Genomic DNA, 19,542 nt, shown 5'->3' on the forward strand with positions numbered 1-19,542 from the left:
AAACCTTAAAGGGCCAGTGCACTGAAGTGAGCCACACATCAGACTGGACTGGACGTGGTCCACCTACGCGAGGTTTTCAAAATAAAGCACACAAAGTGTACCCTTACGAACATGTTGAATTATTTTATTTTGTTTTATTTTGTGTGTGTAATTGTGTCCTGGTTTTTCATTTTGTTGTAAAAGACTGTGAGCAAAATCCCATGGTTGAAACATATTAAAGCAACGATATGCAAACTTTATCACACGAGGGGCCTGGTGAAGTGAAATCATTTTCATTGTCACAATTGTCATTTTTAAATGGCAATGTAACCAGATCTATGCCACGCAAGAGGGGAGAAATGAGAAAATATCACCTGTGGTATACTTCTGCGTGCTGCGAGCCACCCGATGGTGAAGTGGGATACTACAGGAGCCTGACGCACGAGTCTGCGATATGCAATGCACACAGCATGTGAACGGAAGTATACCAGGGCCTTAAGTCTACAAACACCAAGCCTTTTTAATTTTACACTTAAAATCAAGAAATGAGAAAATACATTCAGGAAATGAAGTACTTTAGCATCAAGTTTGACAAATTCCCATTTAAATTCCCAGGTTCCTGACCTCGCTAAATCCAACAATGTGATAAAAGTGAGCTCAGGTCAACTCAGATTAAGAACCGCCCTAAATCTTTTGAGTGCATTTTGGTTCATTCTCAAGTGAAGCCTACACTTTCAACATTAAAACAGCAATATTTTAAATTATATTTGAGAGACTGAATCATTTCTGGCAGTGACAAAAACAATTTCATTTATCGTTTTGGAAGAAATCCAAAGACAAAAACCCCTCTGACAAACAAGACTGAATCCTTTAAACTGCCTTAAATGTGGGCTAAAGATAATTGCATCCATAATTTGTGTATGAGCCTGATATTTTTCCTCCAACATGACATATGGCCTACTTTTTTTTGCATAGTTTTATGATGAGAATATAGTTTTTTGACAGAACAGCCAGAATATTTCCACCATGTTCTACCGTGGTATTAATACACTGGTAACAGCCAGGGGGAGCTGCCTGCCGTCTCGTAAAGTGCTGTGAGCTGTGTATGAAAAGGTCACGCATGTCAACATCATAAAGGGCTACAAAAGTGTAGCTGTTTTAGGAAAAAGCAGCCGCAGCGTTAATTATATTTTTTTAACAATGTTTCGTAATGTCATCCCGCTGAGGTGCCCACGAGCGAGATATTGAGCTGTGATCAGCCGCGACAATTCCCCAGCATGGAGCGGCGTGATGCTGCCAGATTGACCAGTTCACACTGAGTCATTCATTTTCGCCAGTGACTCATAATTAACATGTGAAAAGCCTGTTTTGCTTCTGCAGCAAATCTCACATTCATTGCCTTCAGTGTGGAATTAAGATAACTTTTAATGTGATGTTTATTTATTGTTTTATTGATGATTGTTTTCTCACATCCAAGAGCAGATCCAGTCACGTCAATACTGTGAAATCATACAGATAATGAAAGTAGTCACACAGTCAGAGATGAAGAGGTTCCCAATTTGGTGGGCCACTGAGTGTCTAGTCTGGTCAGTTGGGGGTCAGCGAGGTGAGGAAAAAGTCAAAAAGACATTGAAATAACAATATTTATGTTGATATTTCACTTAGTTTCACAATAAAAGTTTGTTTTGAAATGGAACCATAACTAGTTCACAGTATAAATGTATTTGTGATGCAAAATGGATTGATTAATGCGTCCAATTAACAATGGAAACCTTGCTCAGGGTTTTTGTTTTTTTTGCTTTCATGTATTTGTACTATGCTCTGTATTGTTCTATGCCTCTGTACAGCACTTTGGTCAATCTTGGTTGTTTTTAAAATATGCTCTATAAATAAATGTGTTTCCACACATTCAGACATTTAAAAAAAAATTGGTTATTGCATTTGTCCAACTAAAATTTGACTTAAATCGAAAGGATACAGTACTAACTAAAGAATTTTGTTAAAGATGGACTAACCAACCCACATCATGTGACTTGGAGTCAAAATACTGCATAATACTGTATGCTCCACAGTTCCCGCCCCCTCCCCAAGGCTTTGACACGTAAATAATATAAGAAGCTGGCTCACAGATTAAAAACATGAAGATGTTTTAGACCAAATGTATGCTGAATTGGATATTTATCAAGTAAATAGAGGGTACGGTGACTCAGATTGGACATGCTAACGATTAGCCACATGCTAAGCATGCTTTTCAAGGACACTCATTCAAAAAATAATTTCCCCACTAGTGCTTGCATACTGGGACAAGAGCAGGAGTCCAATTGAACTGCATAGCAACGCAAGATAGTAAAGCTGACAATAAATTCAGCCCAAAAACAGAAAAAAAGACACAAAAAAACAGTGTGTTTTGACAGAAAAGGTGTTCAAAGATGTGCTCATCCAATTTTAATCAACACTGGGTCAACACCAGGCTGGATTGACACAGAAATATTTTGAAGTTACTGGACGGTAGAAGGACCCGGAATGGCAATCGACGTGCTAACGATTAGCTGCTAGCTGAAGCTGTCATCATCCGTGACATCACGAAACACCGAATACTAGCTAAAAGGTTCATGTTTCATTAAATACATCTGTCCCATGCCAGTGCTTGGATACTAGGAAAAGGAGCAGCCTTGTCCAGTTAACTGAAGACAAGCTACAACCGTAGTTTGACGTAAATCGAAATGTACAGAGTGACCGAGGCTGTAGTAAAAAGGTCAATGACAATTTCATAAAAAGATGCTAATCTCAAGTAAAACAAAACAACAGAAAAAATGTATACAGCGATAAACATGACTTGTGCTTGAAAAATATTTTTGGTAATCTTCCCAGAAGGCATTTCTACATCTATAGAGCAAGGGACATTGAAACAGATTAGGCCCCAAGCTAATATGAGGCCACCTGAGATTAGAGGATTATTTGTTTTGTAGCAATGACAATATTGTGAGATGCATCTTCAGCTATGAACAGAAAACTCCAGTGACACCATGGTTGGAAACCCTGATGCCACAAGCTTGCTTTAGTTTGGTTTAATACAGGTCCCCAAAGTTTGTTAAAACGCCCCTGTAACACTGGGACAGTACCATTTAAAAAGAAGAAAAAAAATAAAATACAGAAAATGCATGCCATTTTTTAGTTTTTTGTCCCAGAGGTGATTTAATCTTACCATAATCAGCAGATAGTAAATAATCCTAAACTTTCCTCCCATCAGACTTTGTCATCAAGGGAATATCTTGGTCGGCAATAAAGCTGTACTGTCCGTGTTTTTTCCTACATCTGCAGAGCATGAACAGGACGATGAAGAACAAGATGATGAAAATGACGAGCAGCGGCCATAGGATGAAAGATAATCTGCGTCCAAATGCCTGGCCTGTAAGACAAAGAAATAAGAAAACAATAAATAACATTTTAACTTCTGGAATATTTATTATTTTGTATTTCAACATCTGCATGGCAACACCATGGGATCAATATCAGTGACCTTTCATCAGCAGTGTGACAGATCTTGACACAGTCCCAACTTCATTCGTGGCAACGCAGATGTAAACACCAGCATTGGTAGACGTGGCTACTGTCACTCTAATGCTCCCATGGTGCCCTCCAGTGGTCTGCATCACATTCACAGCAGCGGTGTTCTTCCACAGGACCTTAGGGACGGGGTTTCCCTCAGCATGGCAGTCCAAAGTCACATTCTCACCGGGGGTGAACTCCATACTGACGTTTTCCTCCTTAATCTCAGGAGCAACTGTGGATTTTAACAAAGAGGGCATGTTAACAAAAATAAATAAAGAGCTGTGTACAGGCGACCAACAAATCGACTCTTCATATACAAACATACTGAATGTTTAAGTCTTTATGTTTGAAACACATTCAGGGACAGTCAAGGTAGTGGAAAAGGAAATGTAAAAATAAAGATATAATTGTCTGTCAGCACAAAAACAAGGGTTTAATAATTTAATCGTGAAATTTCTGTAGGTGAAAATCAGTTTTATTTTTATTAAACGTCTTTGTATTTTGCTTAATATCGCCATCAAATCTTCACTGTGTGTAAAAACAACAGAGAGAAATGTATTTTATTTATATTTTTAGTTCATTCTCAATAGAAATATTAAAAAAAAAAAAAACTCTATTGTGATTCAAATAATCATAATAATCAACCATACCGACTGTCAAATTGCTGTTCTATTTTCATTGTTATTTCATCGCATTTTGCTTTGTCTAATGGATATGGAAAAGGGTTAGGGCAACATGTGAAGTGGGTGACTTTTATTTTTTATATATTTTTTATACATACAGTATATACATAAATAAAAGTCACTCACATTCACTCACAATCTGAATATATATGTATATGTATATGTATATATATATATATACACATATATATGTATATATATGTATATATATATATATATACATATATATATATATACTCTGTCACAAAAAAATAACAAAAGAAAGTTAGATTCCTATTGGGGAGAATTCAAACTTACACCAGACATCCAGAGACAGTGTGTGGTTGGCTGTTCCGTGCTGGTTCTCTGCTTTGAGGTCATAGACCCCGCTGTCTTGCTTCGTCCAGTGCTGAGGTGGACCAATCTCGTTTCCGCCTTTAAACCACCTGATGGTGGGTGTGGGCGCCCCCTCTGGGTCACACATTCTCTGGACTTTATCATGCTCTTTAACCCTATACTGAGAGTCACAGGTGAACAGGGGACCATCTGTGGACAAGGTGTGAAGATTTAAGACGTCAGAATTAGAACTAGAACATTTCTTAGAGGATATTTTGAACGTGTTCTCGTTCATTTCCTGTAGGTAATGTTTGGGGTTTATTGTGAATTTCTTCACCATAGTTACACAGAAAGGTTAGTAAAGACATATGGTTTGTTCCAGAAATTTCCATCAACAGTTACCCTAGAATTGCAAGACGGTTTGCCACTACTGGTACAAACACTTCTACGTTTTCAGTTAATTCCTCTTTTGTCTTCACTTCCAGTTGCCGATGGAACACAAAGCTGTGGGATTAGTTTGGTTTTGCGTCAAGATTCTGGCGAAAAAGTGAACATGTAGAAGAAGACCTAAAGAACCTTATCGATGCATAAAATGACGTGTTAATCTGTGCTGTAATGTAGTACTTCCCAAAGTGTGGGTTGCAACCCACTAGTGGTCCTTGGAGGAACCGCAGATGGGCCTCAAACTGGGCTGTGAGAATGATCCCATGTACGATAAATTCTTTGCTTATGGAGAAACAAATCTGAACTAAAACATGTTCATATGTGTCCTCTAAAATAATGATGTGTGTTTATTTATAAATAGAACATCATTATTATCTTACTGATAGAGAAATCTTGATTTTTAAAGATTATTTGCTGACCAGTCGGGACAAAATCGAGTCAATGCTGGACTAAAGTGATGCAGATGTACAAATCCAGACCCGACCAGGAACGATGTACTCACACTCAACTGTGATATCCACCGTCCTGTTGTTCCTGCCAACGCTGCTGAGTAGCTCTACCATGTATGTTCCTGAGTGATCCCTGGTGAGCGCCGCAGACGCATTGACTGGTCTTCCCCGATAGTACCAGCGAACGGTCGGCGGAGGATTGCCTTCAGCTTGGCACTGCAACGTGTCCAAGCTGAAGGTGCCCTCCAGACCAGAGAAACCGGCTGGACAATGATTCATCAATGGCTTATCTGCAGGTAAACAGCAGGAAAACAGAACATGACATGTCTGTTCTGATGATTCAGACGGTGAAGAGAAGGAAGAGGAGGAGTTAAGACTGATGTGTGCAAAGGAAGTGAAGGTTAATTTTTCAGGAGGAAGGGAGGAAGGAAGAGACTAGAACCACTATAGAGGATAACATAAATAGAATAAGAAAATTCGATTTTCAGATAACTGAATGCAAATGTTCAGTGCGTTAAACTCACAGTGAACGACAGCCGTGTACGGTTCTGAGGACGTCGCGGGAACAGTTTGTTGCCCGAGGTGCAGCTCAGCGCTGCATCTGTACTGAGCTCCATCGTCGTCTCTCACAGGAATCAATGAGAAGTCTGTGGACACGTTGGCTGGAGTCGCCATGGTGGAGTTGAACCCCCGTGTGCTCACTGTTTTGTTTCCTCGGTACAACGTCACTGTGAGATTCTGCACGGGAGCCACGTTGACGATGTGACATGTGAGGAGGTTCACAGTGTCCTCCACCATCAGACCATCGGCGTTCGCAGACAGTGACACGACGTCTGGAGTCTCTGTGGATTAAGCAAAGGAACAGGAAGGTTATGATAATCCTAATGTTGTACATATACATTCACAAATCTGTTGGTTGTGTATAAGGATGAATTTCAATTCTACATAAAAATGACACCAAGAAGAAGAAGTCCTTTGACAGAAGAAGCGATGAAGCAAACGCATGATACTTTAAATGAAGAACAAAGAACAAATGCATTTCTCAATTATATATTATATTATCTATATTATATATTATAATTATATATGTATATATATATATATACCGGGTTTCTTTCTCCGGGTTCTCCGGTTTCTTCCCACAGTCCATAAAACACGCAGATAAGGTTTGGACCACAAAGTGAAAGGCCACAAAAAAAAGGATTTAAAGAAACAATGATCATTAAACCCATATTTATATGTCACGTGCATACTAATGTTGTAAATGCTGTAAAATATGTTTCCTTTTCCTGTGACTTTCAAAATTAAAGTCTGGCTGTGGAGACACTGAAATGTTTGATGTGTATTTTGCAGTAACTTTTTTTTATAGCACTCCACGACTCTTTATGTTTTACCACATCAGTCACTGAAACAACTTCTTGTGTAAATATAATTAGATGCACACTCGGTTTTCTGTTTCTCATCTTAGCTGCTAACATCACGACATTCATCTGTCACCTGAGCTGAGCAAGAGTCAAAATTTAGGTCACCTGTGAGGATGTAGTGGGCCAGACAAAACTGGTTTGTGGGCCCAAAAAATCCGTCCCCAGGACCGTCTGTTGCCCATATGTGCACTAAAGCTGTGTACAGTTCAGTTCGGCACAGTATGGCTCCAATTTCTTTACGTTTCCATTTGGAATAGTACCAAAATAATCAGCCCCAACCATTCCAATTCTTTGGAGAGTTAACTATGGGTTGCATGCAGGAATTACGAGGTGCCCCCTAGTGGTAGTATAAATAACAGCAATCTGGTGCCTTGGGTTTGTCGTAATCAAGTAGCTTCAATGAGGTTTCCACTGGCAGTTCCCTTAGTGGTTAAAGCGTTGCACTTTGGTGTGATCAGCACGTGTTTGTCTTTCACACACACTGTTGTTTTTTAAATTATTGTCTGTGACTCGTCTATTTTTTAGCCCTTACCCTAAACTCAGTAACACTTGTTCGCAGTTAAGAATACCGATGCGCTAAAAACCGTACCTATGGGTCATATTCAGGGGTTGAGTAAAATGAGCCATGGTTACGTTTCAGTTAGAGGACAGCTTCATTCTTTGAAGATCGGTGTAAAATATCCCATGGAGGTCTATTCTCCTGCAGTCTATTCTTATACAACGCTTGACCTCTTCCTGAGACAAACCGAGCAGGACGAAAAAGAGCTGCTGGACGTCCTCCACTGTTGTCTGTTGTGTCGCTATCGATGCATTTGTTTGTTGTCACCACCAGGCACGGCCCACGCCCCGCCTACCAAGTAAACGATGTCAAAGAGAGAGCGAGTGAATGGTCGTTCATCTCTGCGTGTTCACCCAGCGATGGACTGCCAACCTGTTCACCCTGTGTCAGCTGGGATTGGCTGCAGCCCCTCACAACCCTCATGTGGAGGTGGTACATAATGAATGAATGAATGAATGAATAAATCCCCTTGTACTCACTATAGACCGTGATGGCCGGCGTTGCTGAACACACGTGGCCACTCGTTAGAGAAACCTGGCATTCAGGTTTTATGTTCCAGTCCTCCACTTTCTCCATCTTCCAGGTGGCAGTTGGGGATATGTGAAACCTGAGTACATTTGACTCTTTCCAGGACATTCTAAACACATCTGTGGCTGTCGTGACACAGTCGATTGAAAGTGGGTCTCCAAACCTCACCACCACTTTATCAGGCACCTTCAAGGAGCAATCTATAAAAAAAAATCAAAAAAAAAATCAGCATATTTTAAATTTTAAAAATATATAAAAATATAAAATTTTATCAGCATAAACAAGAACCAAACTTGTTTTTTTTCTATTCATGAAAAATTACCAATTGGAGGTTCAGGTGGGGTCACGGCATCAGCAGGCGCTTCCACGACATCTTCTCTCACATACACATGTATGCGCTTGGTAGTTGTTCCCACGCGGTTGGTAGCGGTGCACACGTAAGTCACGTTGGTGTTCACTTGACTAACGTTGACGTAGCTTTTGTCTTCCGTCATATTCACTCCGTCGCGGGTCCAGCGAAAGTCAGGAGGGGGGTTTCCCTTAGCGTCGCAGGCCAGAGTGATGTTACCGCCCTGGACCACGTGGACACCTTCATCGGCCGTGCCGTTGAGCTCAGGAGCATCTGAGGAGGAAGATGAAGAAGAAGACAAGACACTTAGTGTAAAGCAGCTCATCAAGACTAGAAAAGCGCTATATAAATACAGACCATAATACCAACATGTCTTCTTCTTCTTCTGATTTTATTTGGTAGAAACGAGTTACAGCTTAAAGATTTCTCCTTGTGCAAGCAGGTTTTTTCCTCTCGCGCGCAGAGAGCATAGCTACACGTGTGGACTAATATTTTAACGGATTTACATTGTTGACTGAGTTTTGCGTCACTATACTGAGCCACCATTGCTCAATCCTGACTACTCACTTTTTTAATACTTTTACTTCTAAGTACCTAATGATACTGAAGTACAGTAAATGTTATGTACTTTAAGACTTTTACTAAAGTAATATTATAAAAAAGTGACTTCAACTTCTACCAGAGTAATTTTCTGGTAACATACTTGTACTTTTAACGCCATGTTGCTCCTGAGAATGTGTTAATGGGTGAAATGTGGCAAAAACTGTCGAGTAATGCAGCTCTGAGTGGCCATCAAGACCAGAAAAGTGCTACATACTGTAAATACAGACCATTTACCGTAATTGTGAAGATTGAAAATTTGATAAAGAAATGAAAAACAAACAAACAAACAAGAGAATATTTACTCACAGTACACGGAAATAACGTGCAGCTCAGAAAGAACAGGTTGTTCCGATCTGTGAGGCCCAAAGTTCAGCTGAGCCTCACATCTGAACCCGGCTCCGTCGTCTTCTCTGCTGATGTTGACCGTGAAGAGGGATGACTCGCTCACAGGTGTTCTGGTTGTGTTGGAGGTGAAGGTCTCTGTCCTCACCACCTGATTGTCCTTGTACCAGCGGATGGTAAGATTCTGGATGGGAGCCACCTCGACGATGTCACACTGCAGCTCGTACAGCGTGCCCTCCACCAGGTTGTTGACGTACTGTGTGGGGTACAAGGTGACCGAGTCTGGATTCTCTGTCAGAGCGGAAACAAAAGCAGACGCCACAGATCACCAACTCTGCAACTCTTCGTTTAATTATGAGCTCAATGTGTATTTGCTTCTTCAGGAACGTTATTCTCTTCCTGTAACAGAACATCTGTGATAACACGAAGCATGTTATATTAATTCAATGTTTTAATGTAGATAGTATAGTCATACTGTATATGTGCACAAATGAGTATATGCTGGGTATATATACTTATACAGGAGTATATACTGTGTATTTCTATAGTATATATTTGTATGCACAGTATATACAGGATATTGTGTATGAGTATATATATATATATATATATATATATGTTTGTATATGTACAGTATATACAGGATATTGTGTATACATATATATATATATACACACATATATTTATTATGACATGCCATTCAGGAAATCAATTTAAGAGTCTGAATACATGTATATATATGTATGTATATATATATATAACACTGTATGTATGTATGTATATATGTACTGTGTATACGTATGTGTGTGTATACACAGTATATTTATATTGTATATTAGTATAAATGTGTGCGTGTGTACATTATATTTGTATTGTATATTAGTATATTTGTGTGTATAGCATATTTATATGTGTATATGTACAGAGTATACTTATATTGTATCTGTGTGTATGTATATGTGTGTATACAGTATATTCACACTGTGTGTGTGTATAAAGTATATTTATACTGCATCTATGCATATTCATGCTGTATGTGTGTATATTCAGTGTATTTATATTGTATGCATGTTAATATACAGTTGTTATATTGTATAATATAAGTGTGTATATATATTGTACATATATAAGTGTGTATATATATAGTATATTAAATATACTATATATATATCTACAGTATAAATATGTGTATTTATATACTTTTCTTCATATATATTACATGGTATGACAATAAAGATACAAAAACCACGACTCTGTGCTGTGTTTGTATTTATTTGCAGGTAAACTTACTGTACAGAGTGATTTCGAGGTCTTCGCTGCATTCAATCCCGCCGGGGAGCATCAGGATGCACTTGGCCGTCGTCACGTTCCACTCGGACAGAGACAGTGTCCAGGAGGTGAAATCCTCCTCTGTCAAGTTGGACTTTCTGTTTCCGTGCTTCCAGTACATCCAATCATGGATTCCATCTTCACTGGTGCAGTTCACCAATACCTCCCCGCCATATTCTTCTAAGACCTCAAGTGGAACCAGTCTGAGAGTTGTTTTGGATTCAGAACATGTGCTGTCCACGTCTGTCGATGGACAAAAAAAACAAAACAAAACAGAAAAACAACCATAAATAAGCCTCATTCATTCATTCATTCATTCATTCATTCATATTCAAACGCAGTGGCAAACAGGTACTGTTTTCAGGCTAGATTTAAGACAATGAATTAGCAGACCGTGCAGACCCAGAATTTCCTGGTTACAGACGTTGTAAAAGTTTCACTCTGTTGCTTTAAACTTTGACAGCAACTTCCACGTGTAGAAAGTGAGTTTCCGTTCAGAAAAAGCTGCTGCAAACCGCTTCACACTTGCTTCACACATCACGTCAAACAGTGAGCAGCAGATCATTTGGCCACATTATCACACCTTCCACTCCCTCTTTGAGGCTCATAGTTTTATTTACAGCCGTCATTTTTTCTGTGTTTCTCTCTGGTTTTTAAAACACAGTGCACGACATAATGTATTGCTTGTTCAATAACACTAATAAAGAATCCTTTTACTGTCACTACGTTTTTGCCCTTATAAAAGATCTACACATGGTTTATACATAGGTTATTAATTAGGACGTAAACACTTGTAAATAATAAAATAAAATACATTTATGATGGTTTTTAAACATTGATGTTGTCTCACTACTTGGCAAGATCCTTTTACTACCATTGATACTACTTAGCGTACCCTTACAAATGATCTATAAACGAAGAAAAAATAGGTTCTTACTCAGGTGAATTCTTGTAAATAATAAAATAAAGACAAGTTACAATGGTTTTTACACATTGCTGCAGTCTCACTATTTGACAAGAATCGTTTTACTTCCATCACTACTATTTTGCTTAAAAACTTAACTTATAAATGGCTTATAAATAGGTCTAAATAATTGGATTAAGATAAGTCATGATGGTTTTACAGACTGATACTGTCTCACTATTTGACAAATCATTTAGGCACTACCTTGCAATAGTACTGCAATAATACCCTAATCAGTGATCTATGAATAGGTCATTCATTTAGGTCATTAAAACCTGTTTAAATGATTGAATAAAGAATAACAATAATAATAAGGAATACAGAATACATTCTGATGGTTTTTATACATCCATACTGTCTCACTATTTGGCAATATCCGTTTACTACTGTCATGACTTCTTTGCAATAAAACTACACTTATAAATCTACAAATAGTTTATTCATATGTTATTATTTAGGTTATTAATGCCTGTAAATAACTGAATAAAGATAAGTTAATAATGTTTTTTCTACATGCCAAATAGTGAGATCCTATGTATCCATACTGTGAAGCATCAGACCTCGATTGGTTACTTTGTCTCCTCCATCAGCCACCATTTTATACCTTCCTCACTTAAAAATGGCTAATTACTATTATGGGTCATAACCAATTCAAACTGCCTCATTGTAAAAATAAATAAATTAATTAATGCTAATCTTTAACACTTAAAATAATAAAACTTGTAAGAATAGCAATAGTGACATATTATGGGCATACTATCAATGTGCAAAAACCGCTATGTTTACAAATAACCTACCCTAAATCTGAATTTACAATAAAAGGGTAATTTTATTGTAAGGTTTTTATTGTTTTCAGTTTATTCCTACGACAACATGTAACACCTAACAGTCTGACACACGAGGTGCTGCATGTGAAGCATCAGTGTCACTCACCGCCGAGAAACAACGCGAGCATGAGAAGATGCAGCATCCTGAGAGGCAGCGTGGTGTTGGCGGGAAGGAGGAGGAAGGGAAGTGCGTCTCAGGATAGTCCAGAGGACGTCCAGCTCCAGCACCTGGACTTGACTGATTCTGGCTCTGATGACACTGACCCTGTAGCACACAGTTAGATGAGCAATAGCAAGAGAAAAGCATAGGAGGGAATTCAAGGGGAAGTTCAACGCCCCAGTTGACAGGAAACCGCAAAATCATGACATGACAACCACAACTCTTATGGGCAGTAACCGTTGGTGGCATTTTCCCTCCTCACTCATTTTGAGCAATCACTGTGTGTCTTTTCAAACAAAACAAAATAACTCTCATACACCAGCTAATTTGGTACAGTTTTATTTAAAAAAAAAAAAAAAAGTACTTGGCAAATTGGAAAATGTCGTCAGGAAATTGCAAAACAAAGACGGTAACTTCCCCCCACTAACAAATGTTAGTCGATACACGTGACACTGAGTGGCTTTCAGTCACCATGTAAAGACACATTTTTATTAAACAGACATCACAGCTCTATGTTATACAGGTTTTATCATCATGGAAACTTGCTTCAGCGAGTACGACCCCCCGTGGAACTCGGCCCAGTAGACCCCGTCCTGGTAGCGGCTGCGGTAGTGTCCGCCTCGGTACCACACGCCGTTCAGGTTGGAGTGAGCACACATGTGGTACCACCAGCCTCCCTTCTGGTAGTGCGCACAGTTGCCTGGCAACAGACAAGAAGAAGATAACAAGCAGTGAGTCACAGGAAAAGTCACTATGACAACAGAAGCTGCATTAACTGCACACCGCATGGTGCAAGGGACCCAATTTGCTTTTGTTTTTCCCCTCCCATGCAGCACGAATCAGTTGCGGAAGGTCTGGAGGACATGTTTTATGCCTTCATTTATGTGTGGAAATATTGCTGCGTTCCATTTAATATCAGTTCACCACGTTCTGAAACGTGAACATGAAAAGAATAAAGTCCCAATAAATAAAGTGTTAATATGAGAATAAAGTCATAATATTATGAGAATAAAGTTGCAATATTATGAGAATAAAGCCGTCATTTTATGAGAATAAAGTCATAATATTATGAGAATAAAGTCGTAATCTTTCAAGAATAAAGTCTTACGAGAATAAAGTCGTAATTTTATGAGAATAAAGTCGTAACATCATGAGAATAAAGTCATAATATTATGAGAATAAAGTCGCAATATTATGAGAATAAAGTCATCATTTTATGAGAATAAAGTCGTAATATTTCGAGAATAAAGTTGTAAAATATCGAGAATAAAGTTGTAATATTTTGAGAATAAAGTTGTAATCTTTCAAGAATAAAGTCTTACGAGAATAAAGTCGTAATTTTATGAGAATAAAGTCGTAACATCATGAGAATAAAGTCATAATATTATGAGAATAAAGTAGCAATATTATGAGAATAAAGTCATAATATTATGAGAATTAAGTCGTAATTTTATGAGAATAAAGTCATCATTTTATGAGAATAAAGTCATCATTTTATGAGAATAAAGTCGTAATATTTCGAGAATAAAGTTGTAAAATATCGAGAATAAAGTTGTAATATTTTGGGAATAAAGTCGTAATCTTTCAAGAATAAAGTCTTACGAGAATAAAGTCGTAATTTTATGAGAATAAAGTCGTAACATCATGAGAATAAAGTCGTAACATCATGAGAATAAAGTCGTAATATTTCGAGAACAAAATTTGTAAAATATCGAGAATAAAGTTGTAATATTTTGAGAATAAAGTCGTAATCTTTCAAGAATAAAGTTTTAATATTATGAGAAAAAAGTTGTAATTTTATGAGAATAAAGTTGAAATTGATTGGGGCTTCACAGAGAAAGAAATACTCAGCACCACATTTTAGAATCAGGACTTGTGAAAAGATTGTGAAAGCAACTGAGTTTGTTTGGGAGAAAGAGTCACACAGACGTGGAGGAAATCGTCTCTTTTGGCTGATCGTGTCACAATCAATTCATTATTGTGTCCATGTAAACGATGGACTTGTTAATTCCAATCAGAAGAATCCTTCTGGAATCAAGACACTTTGCAAACAGCGACAGACACCAAAACAGAAGCTGAGTAAACCTGTGTAGCTGTCCTTGTCTCGGTCCAGAGTGGTGAAGGCCTTGTTGTTGTGCCACGAGAGCGAGTCCCCCGCGTTGCCGTGGTACTGTCCCAGCCGCAGCCGGTACCAGTCAGTCTCCGGCTCCAGGCGGAAGCTGTCATACTCGGCAAACACGTGGCGGCCCTGCCAGTCCTCCAGAGCCACCCGCAGCTTGTAGTTAGCCTGTTTGGTCAGCCAGTAGAGATGCTCCAGGCCGAGCCAGTACTCTCCGTCCAGGTTTCCAAAACCTTGCTGTAAAACACCAGAGAGACCAGTGTTTCTCGGATTAGTTATAAACACCCCCAAATATTTAAATCCATCTGTAGCATACTTAAAGGGGAATACTTTTGGCCAGAGAGTTTTTGTGGAAATTAAGTTTATAACCTGAATAGGATCCAAATTCATCAAAAATACTGAGAACCACGGGGAGAGAGGCAGCTGGATTGGACATCGGCGTAGCAAGATAGCTAAAGGTACAATTGTTAAAGCAAATAAAAGGAAGGAAAGAGGGAAGGCCCTGTTTGGCTCCTCGGTAAAGGGGAAGTGTGTCATTCTTAATGGGTGAAATCACCTTGTACTGCTCCCACGTCCTGAAAAAGTTGACCGACCCGTCCTGTCTCCTCTGGACGACGGTCCAGCCTCCCTGAGCCTGACTCTGATCACACCAGGCCTGCATTAGGCGGTTAGCGCTCTGTGGGCGGAGCAGGTAAATCCCACTGGTGGTCTCACCTGACTCCAGCACACCCTGACAGTCCCGCCACGGTCCTGAATCACGAGAAAACATGTATATAACTACTGCAAATGACAATATACAGATTTGTAACATTATGACATGTATGCAAGTAAATGTGTTTTTGCAAAACTATGTTTACATGAACTGTTCCTGTTTATACATTAGAGAAAATATCCTTGCTCAGGGACATTTGAACTGCTGACCCTCCATTGGCAAGCCCAATGTCCTTCCAATTGACCATAGGCTGCGGCTGGACTGAATTTAATTGAAGCTTTGTCACTTTTTTTGGCCTCAGGAAAAAAAACACCAGTTTTGGGAATTTTGTTTATTTTGGAGTCAGGGAGATTCACTTCATCACTGCGGCTTCAGTTTATCTGCTCAAGAATGTTTTCCCGACACATGTTTATTGTCTCGTGTCACAGAGATAGAGTGATCCCTGAGGAGAACATGTATACACAGAGGTGCAGGGGGGTGAGGGGGATTCTTGAGTGATAACAACCTCAGAGACTGTTCCTAAAAGAGAGTGCGTAACACACACATTCATTCATCAGAGCCCTTCTGCGCGCCGTTGAGTCACACACACACACATATTAGTCTTGTTTTAACTATTTAAATGCTCTTCTTTGTCATGGCAGACATTCCAGCTGAGCAGGTTTGTATTTGCAGTGTGGTCACTGTGCTTGTTTGTGTGTGTATGTTCATTATAAAGCCGCCTCTGCTCTGATAAGAGCTGTTCTCGACATTGTTTACACATGTTTACATTCCCGTTGAGAGGGTGTCTGCCAGCGGGTCACTGACATCAGCCTGTGCTGTTTATCAGAGCTGTGAAATAACTCTTGACGGAAGGTTTGTCATCTTCTCGCCTGTCTTCAAACTCTAGAGAAAAGTGCCATGTTTTTCCACTACAAGACTTAAAAATCCAGAAAACACGTGTTAATCTCCAACATTTAGCTTAGTTACATACTTAATACATACATAAGGAAGTACTTATTTATTTACTAACATAATTACCTACTTACTTACCGACTCACATACGTATTAGAATACAAACCGCATTATTTTTTACTTTTCTGCTGAAGGAAACACATGATATTTAGTGTATAATCATGACTGAATGTGACCGTTTGACTTGTTGCGTCACACGTGTCATGTCTACATCTTTTAAAGCGTACGTGTATTTGAGGAAGAAGACTTTTCTGCCCGGCAGCAGATCACATAGATGAAAGGATAGGAAGAAAAAAAAACAGAATTTGTTCTCACACATGACCTCATTCTTAACCAGGATATGGTTAACCATCAACCTCATTTCCTCACCTCTGCAGCATAAGTGGTTGCAAAGGTCTGCCTCATTTGACATTTTGCTTCTGTATGATTTGGATAGTTCATTGATTCTCTACAAACCCTTTTAAAAGACGACCAAAGACGTACCTGGAGTCTTTGTGACAGGGAAACTAATGAAAGGGGGGTCAGTCGGAGTGTTGGCTGTAGTTCTGGGCAGGGAATGAACTCTGCCTGTAGTTTCCTGCTGCTGTGGAGGAGCACTTTGGTCCCTTTGAACATCATTGGTCATTTCGTTGGCTTCAGAGCTGTAATTACGATGTACGTTGGGCTGGATTTTTGGCGGTTCAGTCACCACCTGTCCAAACCGACACAGAAACAACAAAACATCCTCAGCTCTTTTGTACAAAACCAGGAGACATTGTTTTTCTTTCGCAATCTGGAGTCTGTGATTTGATCCCTACCACGGAGGACTGGTGGCTGGAGTCCCTGCACTGGCACTGCTTCTCCAGGCGAGCAATGAACTGGTTCTGGGAGCTCATCATGGACGTGAGGGCTCCATATTTCTTCTCCAGCTCCCTGTAATAACTGGACACCTGCAGTGCCTGAGATGATCCACCGACCAGAAGAGACAAAGGGGGAGTTTGATGAAGATGACATGAAAAGGGGCTTTTCAAGGCACTTTGGTAGTCCAAGGCAAAGTGGACCTGGGGGCTTTTATTGCTAAATAAAAGCAGCATAGGTTCTCAAACACACTTGGAAGGAAAGGGTGAAGGGATGTTCACCAGCAACATTAAGAACTGGGACCAGGCAGCACAGATTAGCAGTTGGACATGAATCAAACATCAGCAGTCTGCACTCAGGAGTAGGCAAAGTGGGACAGCCCAAAATTGATTGGTGTGAATGTGAGAGTGAATGTCCTGTGATGGGACCCCGCGACCCTCATGTGGAGGATAAAGCGGTAGAAGAAGGATGGATGGAGGTCTCCACTCACCTGTGTAGAGGCGTTCAACAGGAGGTTCTCCACCCTCCGCTGCTCAAGGGCCTGGTCCTTCTTGTTGATGACTTCGTTCAGCAGCTGCGCGTAGAGCTGGGTGATGCGAGAATTCATGGTGTTGCTCTCCTTGCGCAGGGCTCGTACCTCCATGACGAGGGCCCCCTCCTGGTCCAGTTGACCCCGCAGTTTCTCCAGCTGCTCCTGCTGTCTCCTGAGCTCCGCCCGCAGCACTGCCACCTCAGACTGGTTGAAGGCGTTTGCGGCAGCGGACTGCGTGTTGAGACACAGAGCTCCAGTCAGCTTCTGCTGTGGGACGATGAAGGTGTAGGAGCAGCGGCCTCCATGTGTACCCGAGGATCGCGATGAACGTTTCTGACTGTTGTCCACGTCCGCTCCATCCTTCCGTCCTCCAGCTGCTGGGACGTCCACGCAGAGTGTGAGAAAAAGAGTCAGACCTATGGTCAGTGTCTTCTCCATGAATTTGTGTGAAGACACCTTAGACGTGAAGGAGAGGACACGGTTAGAAGAACTGCAGGAAGGACAATGACATTGTTACGTCCACCAAGGACGTTATGTTTTCACTGGTGTGTGTCCTTCAACTTCCTGTCTACAGTTTTTGACAGATCAGTTTAAACAAATGTATGATGGGTAGGCGATCACCGAAGTTTGAGTTCATTCAATTTTGGTAATAATCTACCCACTGATGACGTCAGAAAAATTATCTCTTATAAAACGGCAACACCCCAAAATATTTTTTTTTTACTTTAAAAAAAAAACAACTTTTAACTATTAATAACTTATAATGTAATTTAAATTTACAGAAGAAAACATGCTTATATTAAATCATTTTATCAAAAACATGTTAATACAGTAAAAGCAAATGCAAACTATATATTGTATCACTAAACATATTTAAATAATTAAAACATTAAGTGTTTTAAAAAGGATTTCCAGTTGTTAGAATAGTTTAGATTAATATCTATATTGTTTCATATTTAATAATAGAAATGTAACTTAAAATGTATTTTTACACGTATAATTAAAATGATTGAATGAAATGAAATGTAACCATAATAGTAGCCTTAATAATAATAGTAGTAGAGTGAGGATAAGTTGTTTAGGAACATTTATGACACTTTCATACAAAAACACACACTTTGGTGTGCTCGTGTGTGTGTGTGTGTGTGTGTGTGTGTGTGTGTGTGTTGTGGGTTCTTCACCAGATGTTTCCTCACAAAGTCAGAGCACACACACACACACACACACACACACGTTTCCTCCACTGGCTGGAGGTCAACAGTGATGGGTGAACAGTCAACACAATCCAGCCAGTGTCAACACACACCTCCATCTCACAGTCAACAGACGGGTCAGCTCCACATCCAACCACATCCAACCTCATCCAACCTCATCCAGCCACGGTCAATACCATAAACATGAGTCCATACAAGTCGACACCGACAAACATCTGCAATGTTCTCATTGAAAAACTGTAGAAATCCACATTTTGAACGTCTTATTTTGACACAACCTGCAGGAGAAGGTCACATGATTCCTGGAACCAACTGAGTATATACTGTATATGTATAGTATAATGACCAGTTCAAGGGTATTTATATTAAAGAAGAGGATATTGTATAGAGAGATCATTCATTACTCACCGTGGAACCCGGAGAGTGTTTTGGACGTCTTCGCTTTGAGGTTAAAAAAAATAAATAAAAAATCTTCCAGGATGCACAGATTTTAAAAATCACATCATTAGACGCTCACGTTAATGAGCGTCTTCTTCCAAATGTCTTGGTCTCGTTTCAAAAGCAAATAAATTCAGGTTGCGGCTTAATTTTAAGTAAAAACTGAAATGTCTTCCACCTCCTTCCTTGTCCCCAGGGAGTACGTTTGTCCCAGGATCTCTGAGGACGGAGA

At 39.7% G+C, this 19,542-nt stretch overlaps 2 protein-coding genes across 3 annotated transcripts; both read right to left on the minus strand.

Annotated features, from left to right (window-relative positions):
• Positions 1-2,382: 2,382 nt before the first annotated feature.
• Positions 2,383-12,623, minus strand: LOC131476091 (hemicentin-2-like). Its single transcript, XM_058654575.1, has 10 exons — positions 12,454-12,623; positions 10,518-10,799; positions 9,192-9,518; positions 8,256-8,555; positions 7,885-8,133; positions 5,947-6,264; positions 5,476-5,712; positions 4,512-4,739; positions 3,500-3,763; positions 2,383-3,388 (listed from the first exon to the last, which is right to left on the minus strand). Exons 1-10 carry the CDS (start codon positions 12,488-12,490, stop codon positions 3,210-3,212), a joined length of 2,421 nt encoding a protein of 806 aa, XP_058510558.1. The 5' UTR covers positions 12,491-12,623; the 3' UTR covers positions 2,383-3,209.
• Positions 12,624-12,856: 233 nt separating this feature from the next.
• On the minus strand, positions 12,857-19,501 carry LOC131476092 (angiopoietin-related protein 2-like). Of its 2 annotated transcripts, XM_058654577.1 has the most exons (7): positions 19,281-19,501; positions 17,617-18,114; positions 17,087-17,227; positions 16,773-16,980; positions 15,183-15,376; positions 14,593-14,863; positions 12,857-13,207 (listed from the first exon to the last, which is right to left on the minus strand). In XM_058654577.1, exons 2-7 carry the CDS (start codon positions 18,094-18,096, stop codon positions 13,023-13,025), a joined length of 1,479 nt encoding a protein of 492 aa, XP_058510560.1. In that variant the 5' UTR covers positions 18,097-18,114; positions 19,281-19,501; the 3' UTR covers positions 12,857-13,022. The 2 variants fall into 2 exon arrangements, with proteins under 2 accessions (XP_058510560.1, XP_058510561.1); XM_058654578.1 differs by lacking the exon at positions 19,281-19,501 and having other exon boundaries at positions 17,617-18,308.
• Between the last annotated feature and the right edge of the window lie 41 nt (positions 19,502-19,542).

Source organism: Solea solea, chromosome 16 (genome assembly GCF_958295425.1).
Source record: "Solea solea chromosome 16, fSolSol10.1, whole genome shotgun sequence".
NCBI lineage: Eukaryota > Metazoa > Chordata > Actinopteri > Pleuronectiformes > Soleidae > Solea > Solea solea.

What these genes read in the sequence shown, in the direction of transcription:
- LOC131476091 (XM_058654575.1), bottom strand. Translation starts at nt 12,490, where the DNA reads ATGCTGCATCTTCTCATGCTCGCGTTGTTTCTCGGCG. An exon ending in CCCACCTGAACCTCCAATTG is followed by an intron (nt 8,134 to 8,255) that starts GTAATTTTTCAT and finishes TTTTTTTTATAG; the next exon opens with ATTGCTCCTTGAAGGTGCCT. An exon ending in TGTCACACTGCTGATGAAAG is followed by an intron (nt 3,389 to 3,499) that starts GTCACTGATATT and finishes TTTGTCTTACAG; the next exon opens with GCCAGGCATTTGGACGCAGA.
- LOC131476092 (XM_058654577.1), bottom strand. Translation starts at nt 18,096, where the DNA reads ATGGAGAAGACACTGACCATAGGTCTGACTCTTTTTCTCACACTCTGC. An exon ending in CCAGCCACCAGTCCTCCGTG is followed by an intron (nt 16,981 to 17,086) that starts GTAGGGATCAAA and finishes CGGTTTGGACAG; the next exon opens with GTGGTGACTGAACCGCCAAA. An exon ending in AGACAAGGACAGCTACACAG is followed by an intron (nt 13,208 to 14,592) that starts GTTTACTCAGCT and finishes GTCTGTTGCCAG; the next exon opens with GCAACTGTGCGCACTACCAG.